The 11,916-nt window shown below is 34.4% G+C and overlaps 1 protein-coding gene across 7 annotated transcripts in view; it reads right to left on the bottom strand.

Moving 5' to 3' along the window:
• Nucleotides 1–633: 633 nt before the first annotated feature.
• gtf2ird1 (GTF2I repeat domain containing 1) overlaps nt 634–11,916 on the bottom strand; it is a 28,666-nt gene continuing 17,383 nt past the window's right edge. For 2 of the 7 annotated variants that reach the window (XM_079607315.1, XM_079607316.1), the window contains exons 12-27: nt 11,539–11,582; nt 11,342–11,422; nt 9,977–10,063; nt 8,314–8,364; nt 8,165–8,227; nt 7,842–8,025; nt 7,658–7,719; nt 6,260–6,322; nt 5,785–6,052; nt 5,640–5,668; nt 5,489–5,536; nt 3,909–3,986; nt 3,616–3,808; nt 3,486–3,523; nt 3,271–3,386; nt 634–1,736 (exon numbers count right to left, since the gene is read on the bottom strand). In XM_079607315.1, coding sequence (XP_079463441.1) covers nt 1,668–1,736; nt 3,271–3,386; nt 3,486–3,523; nt 3,616–3,808; nt 3,909–3,986; nt 5,489–5,536; nt 5,640–5,668; nt 5,785–6,052; nt 6,260–6,322; nt 7,658–7,719; nt 7,842–8,025; nt 8,165–8,227; nt 8,314–8,364; nt 9,977–10,063; nt 11,342–11,422; nt 11,539–11,582 — 1,474 coding nt within the window. In that variant the 3' untranslated portion in view covers nt 634–1,667. Of the gene's footprint in view, nt 1,737–3,270; nt 3,387–3,485; nt 3,524–3,615; nt 3,809–3,908; nt 3,987–5,488; nt 5,537–5,639; nt 5,669–5,784; nt 6,053–6,259; nt 6,326–7,657; nt 7,720–7,841; nt 8,026–8,164; nt 8,231–8,313; nt 8,365–9,976; nt 10,064–11,341; nt 11,423–11,538; nt 11,583–11,916 lie in introns of all 7 variants that reach the window. The other 5 variants (XM_079607312.1, XM_079607313.1, XM_079607311.1 and 2 more) reach the window with 3 other exon arrangements.

Here is an 11,916-nt window from a genome sequence, read left to right as displayed (position 1 = left end):
TCAAGTTAGTAGTAAAAACTACTCTAGCAAAGGTACCAGCAGTGATGGTGTTTTAACTTTCATCTCCTTGTATAATGCTATACCTTATGAAACACTGCAGACATGAAAATGTTTGAAAATTTGGTATTCAATTTAAGATATTCCCTTGGTTTCACAGACAATGGTTAAGTCTAGTCCCAGACTAAAATGCATGTTTTTGCTGTTTTAACTGAAAGCAACTTGCACTGACAAATCTTAAAATATGTCAGTGCCATTGTTTTGTCTCAAGATGCACACCAGTAATGCGTTTTCCCCTTTAAGGCACGTTTATAAAAGCTACTTAAATGTCCTAATTAACTTAGACATAATCCTGGTTTAAGTCCTGTATGTTAAACCAGGCGTAAAAGTGGTACATTTTAAATAAAAGTAAAATTACTGCATCATTGAAAATGTGATGTTGCCTTTTGCCCAGCAGATGGCCCCAACTCTGATGTGTTTGGGACATTATTCTTTCTTCATCATTTATCTATTTTCCATCTGAAAGATATCATATTTCAGAATTCTTTAACTACTATGCAATAAGGCATCCTAATGCACATACGTAGAAAGGCGTTCACTGCATTACATTATCATGATAAAAGTAAAACAAAGAAACGCAAGGCAACACATTTTATTTGAAAGGCCTAAATGGCATCAGGGTACAGCATATAAATACTGGCGATTCCAGAGACAGTCATTACAGAATAACATAGCATTCTTTCCTTTACAAACAATACATTCATGATGTTTTCTCTGCAAAATATCTCACTTTGCCTTACTTTAACGAACTTGAGAGTAACTTACAAAGCTAAAATAATACAAAAAAAGTATCTCAATTGAATATAAGTTAGTGCTATCATGTTAGGGCTTTCCAACTTGACGTACTGAAACCTGAAGCAGAAGTTTCTCTCTGAATACATACAGTAGCTAGCTGTTTTTAGCATCATTAGTCGTGTTATTCAGTACTTTATGCTCTATACTGAATGTGGTACTTTACATTCCCTGCGTATACAAGTTTTTATTTAAATAAATAAATAAATAACAATACAAACATTTGCAAGGCATGAGACCCAGACAACTACACGTGTCGTATAGTATGTATATACTGTACGAGCTCTCGGCACCAAACAAGGCTGTGTATCCCAACAGTGATTATTATTGGGGGGGAAAAACAAATCCCAAATCTCATTCTTACTGCTCTTTATGAGATGGTTATTTAACCATGATTGTGTCCAGGATCTGCTGTCGCAAATCCTGGTGGCAAAGCAATATAGTTCATCTGATACTCAAATAACGGCTACTCCTTTTACAAACAACCTCTTGAAGGAATAGTTACCCTCATGTCATTCCAAACCTGCATGTTGTTCTTTTCTCAGTTAAAAAGCATTGAGGTTTGGACTGACATGAGGATGAGTACTCTTCCTCTTAAGTAATAGAGCACTGGCCGATTGATTTACTGCTGTGTTTTTCCATCATTAGCACTGCATCCAGCAGTTCACACTCTCTAACACCGGCCAGAACACACAGGTGTCTCCATGCGTGAGCTGCCCGATCTGCCACAGCTCCGGGGAAAGCTGAATTTAGCATTCAGAAACATTTAAAAAGGTCCCATAATGGTGAAAGTCTTCCATACGGCATCGGAAACTTATTTAGTATTTGACTTTGCCAGGAACTTGAACATTCACTCCGCTATAGTCCACCATGTACATGGGCCATTGCTGGAAAAGAAAAAGAAAAAGAAGGCATTTTAATAGTGAAATTAGCTATTTTGAAAGTTGACATGAAAGTTCAATACAATTGACCCCATTTACGGTCTTAAAGGGATAGTTCACCCAAAACTGAAAATTCTGTCATCATTTACTCACCCTCAAGTTGTTCTTTCTTCTGTTGAACACAAAAGAGTATATTTTAAAGAATGTTGGTAACCAAACAGTTTCTGGTCCCTACGGACTTCCATAGTATATATATATATAATACATACTATGGATGTTAATTGGGACCAGCAAATGTTGGGTTAACGACATTCTTCAAAATATACTCTTTTGTGTTCAACAGAAGAAAGAACAACTTGAGGGTGAGTAAATGATGACGGAAGTTTTGGGTGAACTTTCCCTTTAAGACCTGTTTACGATCTCATTGTGCAAAATTCATGTGTTTGTTCTAACAGCCTTTACATTTTGTTTTTAACTATTTCTGAAATGACTTTTCAGTGCATCTGGGATGCACAGGGAATTGTTGATACTACCATTCAAAACTTTGAAGCGAGTAATTTTTTTTTTTGTTATGAAAAAAAAAGAGGTTTCATGCTCACCAAGGCTGCATTTATTTGAACAAAAAATACAGTAAAAACAGTAATATTGTAAAATATTGTTACAATTTAAAACGTTTTCTCTTTTAATATATATATATATATATATATATATATATATATATATATATATATATATATATATATATTGAAAATACGGTAAAAAACTGTTTTATTGTGAAATATATGGAAGTAAAATAATGCCAAATGTTTTTAAAATAAAAAGCCTGTTGAATTGCACTACTTGAAGAAAATATGCATTCCATAACCATGCTAACGGTTGTATATTTTAATATATTTGAAAATGCAATTTATTCCTGTGATTGCAAAGCTGAATTATCAGCAGTCAGGTTTTTTTATTTTTTTATCATTCTAACATGCTGATTTGCTGCTCAAGAAATGTTTCTTATTATATTATAATGTTTCTTATTATAAATGTTTAAAACAGCTGTGCTGCTTAATATTTTTGTGAAAACCGTGATTATTAAAATTTTTACATTTGTGTATATATATGTGTGTGTGTGTATGCATTTATAGACAGTTTATATAATACAATTTATATATATATATATATATATATATATATATATATACATTTATATGTTCAATTTAACGCACCTTGCTGAATAAAAGTATTAATTTATTTTATTCTTTAATTTCTTTTAAAAAAAAAGGATGTTACTGACCAACTGAATCCTACTGAACTTTTGAACAGTAGTGTAATGTTAAACTATACAGAAATGCCTATTTAGTCTGGCTCCATTCTGTCCACTTTTCAAAATACAATTTATTCCTGTCTGATAAAATCGAGTCCCACCCCACATTTCTTCCTCAATGAATATCCTGTTCAACAAAATGTTGCACTCTGAGCGTAACATGGGTTTAAAATGCCTTTTATGATGACGTTAAGTATTTTTAAATACTCCTGTAATGCGTTTGCATACCATGACAGGTATCTGATTGGTTGATAGCACTGAGTCTGCTCTACTGGCCATGGATGCTTGACTGTTGTCAAGTACTCGTTTACGCTTGCGTCGATTCGTAGACACTTCTTTACCGTCTGCAAAAGAAGATGTAAACGTTTGCACACATTTCTACACATTACTTCTTTTTTTTTCAAAAGTACATCAAATAATTAATAACAAATAAAGGCTCTTACCTTTATTACAAGATTGAGTACACAACTCTGTGAAAGGCCTAAACAAAGACAAAACCAATGAGATCAAACAACACTCGCAAGCATTGTTCATCCAACATAATCGCTATAATCACATCCGGCAAGCACTTACTGTAGGGGGGTTTTGATATTGAAAGTAATTTCATCTTGGACCTGCAGGATTTTTTCCAACCGAACAATGTCATAAGTATTGGGATTCCTGAAGGGGATATCATCCGGAAGTCCACACACCTCCAGCGAGCCGGGATTGGCACGGATTAATTTGTACGGAACAATGACCGAACGATCCAAATCCAAAGCTTCACCTGAACACAACACATTCACATATGAAGCATTGGAATGTTTTCAAAAGGACAAAAACACATTTGCACAAAAGAATAAATCAGTTATTAGTAATTAACGTACCATATTTCTTATTGAAGAGCTCTTTAACTTGCTCCCTTAATATCACTTTCTCTCCCATTCGGTTGACCTCATCTTCTTCTGTTGGACAGTGATCAAATATTTAAGTGTAAGAATATTTAATATCAATTCACTGACAGATTCAACATTAAAATAACATTTTATGCTTGACAGACAGTCAGAGTCAAGCTTGAGGCAAGACTTGTACGGTTTTATTTTTTCAAAGGAAGGTTACTTTATAATTTTAGAATATATTTAGGAAAATTATAAATTATTCAATATTTTGAATAAAACATTTTTATAATAATGGGCAATTTTATACAAGTGAAAAGATTGCTGTTATTTTTTAACTTTATATTTATCAAAGAATCCTGGGGGAAAAATGTATCACAGATTCCAAAAAAACATTGATAATAATAAGAAATGTTTCTTGAGCAGCAAATCAGCATATTAGAATAATTTCTGAAGGATCATGTGACACTGAAGACTGAAGTAATGATGCTGAAAATTCAACTTTGAATCACAGGAATAAATTACTTTTTAAAATATATATTAAAATAGAAAACAGTTGTTTTAAATTGTAATATTTCACAATATTACTGCTTTACTATATTTATCAAATACATGCAGCTTTGGTGTGCATAAGAGACTTTTTCAAAAGCATTAAAAAAACATTTTGTATGGTAATATATTTGCAAGAATTTTTTTTGCAAGTGCAGTAGTAAATTTGCGAGTAAAATCATTTAAAATTATATATATATAAAATGTAATATATGTGTTTGTTATATATATATATATATATATATATATACACACATTATAGTTTTTTTTATTTTTTTATATAGCACATTTCTACTGCCTCAACTGCAGCCCAAAGTGCTGTACAATTCCAACAATAAAACCAAACATAGAGAATACAAAACACAACAACATAAAATTAATATATTTAGGTCTCTCCTGGGTCGGAGTTAAATGCCAAGCTATAAAAGTGCTTCTTCAAAGCCGTTTTGAAAGAACGCAACGTGGGGATGGAGCGGATGGCAAGCGGTAAGGTATTCCATATCCTAGAACCGGCTATCGAAAAGGCTTGATCACCTTTCCGCTTGAGTCGGGACCGCGGTACCTGGAGCAATAATTCTTTACTGGCTGGTGCAGAATAATAAGATCAGATAGATAGGAGGGTGCGAGATCATTTAAAATTTTAAAAATGAATATTAAGGTCTTGAAATCGATCCGAAATCTGATAGGTAGCCATTGAAGGGATGTTAGAATTGGGAATATATAAACAATATATTTATGTTGCTATAAATCAAATTGACAGCACTACTTTATATTTTATTTTTTATATATATAAAAAAGCTGAATGATTGTGATAGGTGTGCAGCCCAACAAAACATCAACTGACAGTTCTAGATCTAGTTTTGTTGCACCAACAAAAATTGCACTTCATGGACAAGAAATCCATGTCTGCACTGGACATCCAGAGCGTTCTGGATGTCCAGTGCAGACATGGATTTCTTGTCCATGAAGTGCAATAAATAACTACAACACATAGCACATAGTCAATGATGCTGTATTCTCACCGCTTAATGGGGTGTAACCTTTCTTTAATATGGTAATTCTTCGTGGTGCTGGCAAAATAAAAATGATTTGATTAAGTTATTTCCATGAGTAATTGAACAAAAATATAGACACTTTTAAATAAAGATGTGCTATTAAATTTTGACTGCTCACCTGGCTTGGGAATAAGCCCTTGGAAAGGCCTGAAAAGATAGAAAAGACTTTGTAAATCTTATATAAACCAAATATATTACGCAAATTAATCCATGTTCACTTTTTTTGTTTAAAAGCTTTTCAAAAACTCGGCGCAGTGCTTCACCGTGTAATGCTGAAAGAGATCTTGTCTGCCACCGCTAATATCCTCTCTAGATTCTGTGAGCCGAAGGTACAGGGTTTTCTGAAGGGGATGCCAGGGGGCAAGCCCTCGATAATCACTGAGCCAGGGTTACTCTTGATCCTCTTGTAAGGCACTTGCACAGGATACTTAATGCCCAGTGCCTCGCCGTATTTCCTGTTGAACAGGTCTTGGACCTGCTCTCGCAGTGTGTTCGCCAAGTCGATACGGGAGAGCTTGGCCTCTAAACTGTCTGAGGGCAGAACAATGGTAGAAAAGCCAACGGTTTAGTGATAGCATGTCGGGAAAGGACGGGAGGGAATGACGTTTTGAACATGAACTGGCATCCAGAAGACAGACACGCGGCACAAGGATAAACTGAATCTTTTCATTCAGTCAGGATGCAATAAAGTCGCAAACTTACTATGTACAACACCTGATAACTTAATCACGGTGATACCTGAGAATCCTGGTCTTTTGGAGGCAGGTCCCGGGTCATCTGATTGGTCTTTAGAGTCGGTTTCTGCTGAAGATTTAATCAAAAGGAACATTATATTAGATTAGTAAGTGATATTTTGGATAAAACAAGGAATAAACAACAAAATGGATAGTTCAAACTAAACAAAATGACCATACATAGGACAATTGGTTTGTAAAATAAAATAAAATGAGGTCTGTCACTAACGATTATTTTGGTATTAGAGTAATTGGTCAATTATTTTGACGATTAATCGAGTAATCTGTTGTTGTTTTTGTGGAAATAAAAATAGACCTAATTGAACAATAACCATTAAAATGACTTAAAATACATAGGTATAATAACAATGAGGCAATAATCATATGATTGTATTAAACAACACTGTTAGTGTACATAGTAAACAATACATAATGTAATTACATAATATAAACAATCAACTTACAGTATGTACATTACGTATTATAACAAATGCCTACAGAGGGCGCCAACGGCCTGGTGTGATTGTTACTTTACATCAGTTCAAATCCTTGTTTAATATTGCCCTGTTATTATCAATTAAATAACATTTAACTGAAATTTACATTCAATCTTTAATATTTGGCTAATTATTTATGATAAAAATGCTTCAGCCACTGTCATTTCTTGAAAAAGAACATGTGGATATCAAAACATGCAAACTCAGAGCGAGGGTTGAAACTTTTATTTTGAAATCGCGATGAACAACAGTTTGCATTTTTAGAAACATATTGATGTATTCTCCTGTGTTGCCGTAGATTTATAAATTAATTGTTACAAATCTGGTGAAATGACACATGATTCGTTCCTAGATGAACGTTATAAGCAGCAACCCAAACATATGCAGAGATGGTAAGTGTTAACTGAGCTGCTGAGTCGTGCTCCACGCATGTAAATGATAGCAGTGCAACACTTTGCATGAAACACAAAGCGCGTTATTGGAAACCCAAACAAACAGCAAATGCAGAGACTAGTGTGCTATTAGACTATTAGTGTGGAGCAACATTTACTGTGAACGGAGGCGGAAGAAACTCGTAACCTGCCGCGCTTCATCCTGAAATTCACAGCGCATATATATTTATTTAATTGAATCGCAGCCTTTGTGATTCACAATAGCACTATTCTATGTTATGATTTTTAAATGGTTAAAATATATCGTGCAGCCTTTGAAAGCGGTCTAATAATGTGGTTTATGGATTCTCGTCTGTGGAATGCTCCACTTCTGGTATTTTGCCGGTTAATCAACACGGGCAAATTATAATCGAGGATTTTTTATTTATTTTTTATCGAGTACTCGAATTTAAGAGGAATCGTGACAGCCCTATATAAAATATGTAAAGTAAAATACAATTTTTTTTAGTTTACCTGAATCAGAGGTCGTCTTAGAGGCACCTTCATTTTTTACTTGTTCTGTCAACAATTCTGGCCTGACAAACATTAAAAAAGGGACATCATTGTCAAGCAGCTTTCTGAAACATCGTAGTGTAGTGTTTTGTGTAAGTCTGAACAAACTTGTTTGATCAATTTAATGTGTTCTGTATGACTATACCTCTTTATAACGAATGTAATCTGACCACTGGCGGCAAGAATCTTCCGGAGTTTTGCTGCCCCAAAACAGTTCGGCCTTCGAAAAGTCATCCCTTCTGGCAGCCCAGTGACATACAGGTCATCTGGGTACATCTGGAACTTGGAGTATGGCACTTTAACCGGTTCAGGCAGACCAAGAGTCTCACCTAGAATGAGAAAGATAGATGATTTGACAAACCATTATTCGTGTATATTTTTAAAGCCAGAGGAATCTGTAACTGGCAGATTTGCAGGTTGCCGCCACAGTTGATTGTAAATGATACGGTGAGTAAGTCCATGACTCACTGTACTTGGAGCTGAAAAGGCTCTCGACTTGCATTCGCAGCTGAAGGATCATCTCTCCGATGTCTTCTGGGGAAAAGGGAGGACAATCACACCAACAGCCCATAATATCTGAAGACAAACCTGAGTGATATTTCAAAATGGAGTTTTACCTTCAACAGCTCTCTTGAGCCCTTGCGGTGTAGACTTCGGCGTTAAATCTTCTGCAGAGATACAAACAGAATGATATTACCATCAGCGTAGCACATGGGAAGTATTCCTGTGTGTATGATTTGATCAAAAACACATGAATTCTATTCTTCTTTGCTGGAGATGTTTTGATGATTCAACTCACCTGTGGTTTACTCCAGTGACCATTTGTGTAATGCAAACTTCAACATAATAAATCCAGTGTTATTAATTATGAGTCAAAATACTTATTAATCTGTGAGTCAATATGTACGCTTCAACAACACCAGGTTTCTACACCTGACTCGTGTACAAATTATTAAAAAAAAAGGTAATTTGCAATATATATATTAATAAATAAACTAAAATGTAATAACAGACTATATTTATATCATTATACTGGTATATAAAACATTAATTATTAAATATATTAATGTATATTTTAATATTGAAATATAATGTATAAAATTTTGTATAAAGCACACTTCGTGACCAATGAATTTCCATGACTTTTTTATAGTAAGATTTTTTTTTTTTTTATCAGTCAGACTGATTCGCTAATGAATCATTCAGATCAATTTGTGATCAGATTCATGGGAAAGAACCAGCATTGCTATTGTTAACTGAAACGATTAAAAATCTTTTTTTGAAAATTGTATAAAATAAAGCTTAATAGAATATACATGTATGTATGTATATATATATATATATATATAAAAATGGCAAAAGCAGACAACAAAATTATTAAAACAGACGAAAACTAAAAGATCTAAATAGTATATTAGTATATAAATGATAAAAATAACTCAAGTCAACTGAAAAGATCCAAATCAAAAGAATCACTTGCTTACCTGCAAGTTTTACTCTACAAAAGAGCTATATCTAAGTGACAAAATATTCTACAACATAAAGATTTTTTTTCTAGGTCTGGCAAAGAACTTAAATTCCCTGATTTTCCATAACCAAAGAAACAATAATTAATCCACAAGACAGTGGTTAAGCGTTCATATCAACTCACAGTATATTTCTATATATTAGGGGCACTAACACTGGGAGTCTATTTTGGGAGTTCTATTGGATGTGGGAGAACTAGCACAGCTTGGGGAACAGGTTTCACATCAGATCTGACTAGGGCTGGGACAACTGTTTGGGTTAAGTCTGGGGTATTGGGTTTGGTGTTAAAATAAGAAATGTAAAACTCTTGTCTTACCACATTGCAACCTATGTTATTATCACTGGTAAAAAAAATATTTTTTGGTACATTAACTGCCGCTGTCCTGTTTGGATCTTCACAGAGGTCCGTACTCATGTACAATTCCTTTTGAGAGATTAGGACATGGTTTCTCCACACAACGCAGTGGCTAAATAAGCATACGCTCACTGAAATGAATGTCTTACAAGAATGGTCTTGACAGTTAGTTGGACATGTGCATATAACGATTATGAGACGGGCATTAAAGCTTGTAGGAGGGCAGGTGTAGACGGGATGGAGGGATTTGTAACTGGATGAGAAATTGGAGAGGGTTATATTAGAGGCTTTGATATGTCATATGTTTGGGATTATCAATGTACCACTGGAGGCAAGAGACAAAAGATGGATATGGAAGTACATTCAGATACAAGGTAAGAAGGCTAGTATGCTGTTACCTGCTTCAGGCTCCTTGGGATGACAGAGGTCAGGGGTCACCCGCTCAGCCTGAGGCTCACTTGGCTCCTCTGTAGAAGCGCTGGACTCTGAGAGTAGAGAATGAGAGAGAGCCGGATATGGATGTAAATTTAAAAATAAAATGGCACTCAAAATGCATTCAATTTTGATAATGTGGTGTGTTCACTTGAATTTGACTTTGAACTGTAAAATGTAGAAAAATTATGGTGATAAAATTGGTTCATTATTTTTTGCTAGAAAACATTGATAACTTGTCTACTATGAGGCTAGTGAACAAGAAAAATATTATGCTCACCGAGGCTGCGTTGATTTGGTCAAAAATACAGTAATATACATTTTAAAATTTTAAACAACATTTTTTTATTTCAATGTATTTTAAAATGTAATTAATTTTTCAGACGGCAAAACTGAATTTTCAGCAGTGTAATATTATTGCATTTTCTTCAGTGTCACATTACATTCTAATATGCTGATTGGGTGCTTAAGAAACATTTCCTATTATTATCATATTTGATTCATATTTTTGTGGAAACCATGATTAATTTTTTAATTAAACACAATAGGCCTAAATATCTTTGCTGTCAATTTTGATCAATGTAATGCATCCTTGCAAAAAAAAAAGTATTTAAACCAATTTGACTGACCCCAAACTTTTGAACGGTACATTTTGTAGAAAGCAGTGACATTCATTAAGAAAGTAAATGGGGCCCAATTTGATTTCAGGATGTTTTTAAATTCGACATTATGCAGCATTCACAATCGTTCCATAATATGACATATTTCCAAGTGAAATAGGATACTAAACGACAGAAAAAACAGTCTGGAATTGATTTTATATATCAAGGATTGATTGGGTTTGTTTGACAGGTGTTTGGAATTGGATTAAGAGTGGTTTCAGAGATGGAGAAAGTATTATATTTGGCCAGAATTATGTTTTTCAACACTGTTAATGTAGCACTTGAGCTCAAAGTTGCAGTTTATATATGATGTTCCTTCAGTTCACAGTGTTTAGCCAATAAATGTGCCATGTAATGCAAAATGCCCTGTCTGTCCTCAAAGGCTCAGATCACTGCACAGCAGGGTGGAAAATGAGAGCAAATATTTTTAAATCAGAAGGCAACCATCAAAGACAAACTTCCTCTCTGCGAGTAAGTGGAATATGCTAATGCCTTCATATCCAGTAGACCTACAGGGATTTCATGCTGCGTTCAACTGCGTTCAAATTTCTGCACAGATGATTCTTGTCAACTAACAATGACGCCAAAAAGAGAAAATAACTTGAGGTGCCAGGGCCGAAATATTAAAACACTCAGTGTGAGCCTTACTGTGGGACTGGGAGCCCATACCTGGCACTGTCACCTGGATAATTTCACCATCTGGGGGTTCTGTTTTGATCTTTTTCAAAGGCAGACAGTCTCCAGATGGCCCTGGAAAATAAATCGTAATGAATTATTTTGAATTTTACAGATACAATAAGTTACAGATTCATAAAACTACAGTGCAGAAGCCAAAGTTGTATTGAAACGATGAGCAGGAGATCTACCTGCTTCACACTCAGCCAAAGGACTGACACAGGAGCTAGTCGATCTGAAAAAATAAACAAATTAACAATTAGTTTATTACAACTTTATTAGTTTATTACAACTTTATTAGTTAACCTTTCTACTTTCTTCTTAATTACAGAAAAATAAAAGTGATGCACCCAAATTAAATTTCTTGGCCTAAAGCAGAACTTCTGACACACTGGTTAAAAAGGCTGAAGAATAAAGAATTAAGGCCCATTCACACCAAGGACGATAAAGATATCTAAATGTAAAAGAATAGCAAAGCCCACACCACATCTATAACAAAAACAGCACAGAGACATTTTTGGGGTTTTATTTCCCCAAGTTGATGAACGATAAAACATTGACAGCCAATC

Source organism: Phoxinus phoxinus (genome assembly GCF_949152265.1).
Source record: "Phoxinus phoxinus genome assembly, chromosome: 3".
Lineage (NCBI taxonomy): Eukaryota > Metazoa > Chordata > Actinopteri > Cypriniformes > Leuciscidae > Phoxinus > Phoxinus phoxinus.
This window is presented reverse-complemented; position numbering and strand designations above follow the sequence as displayed.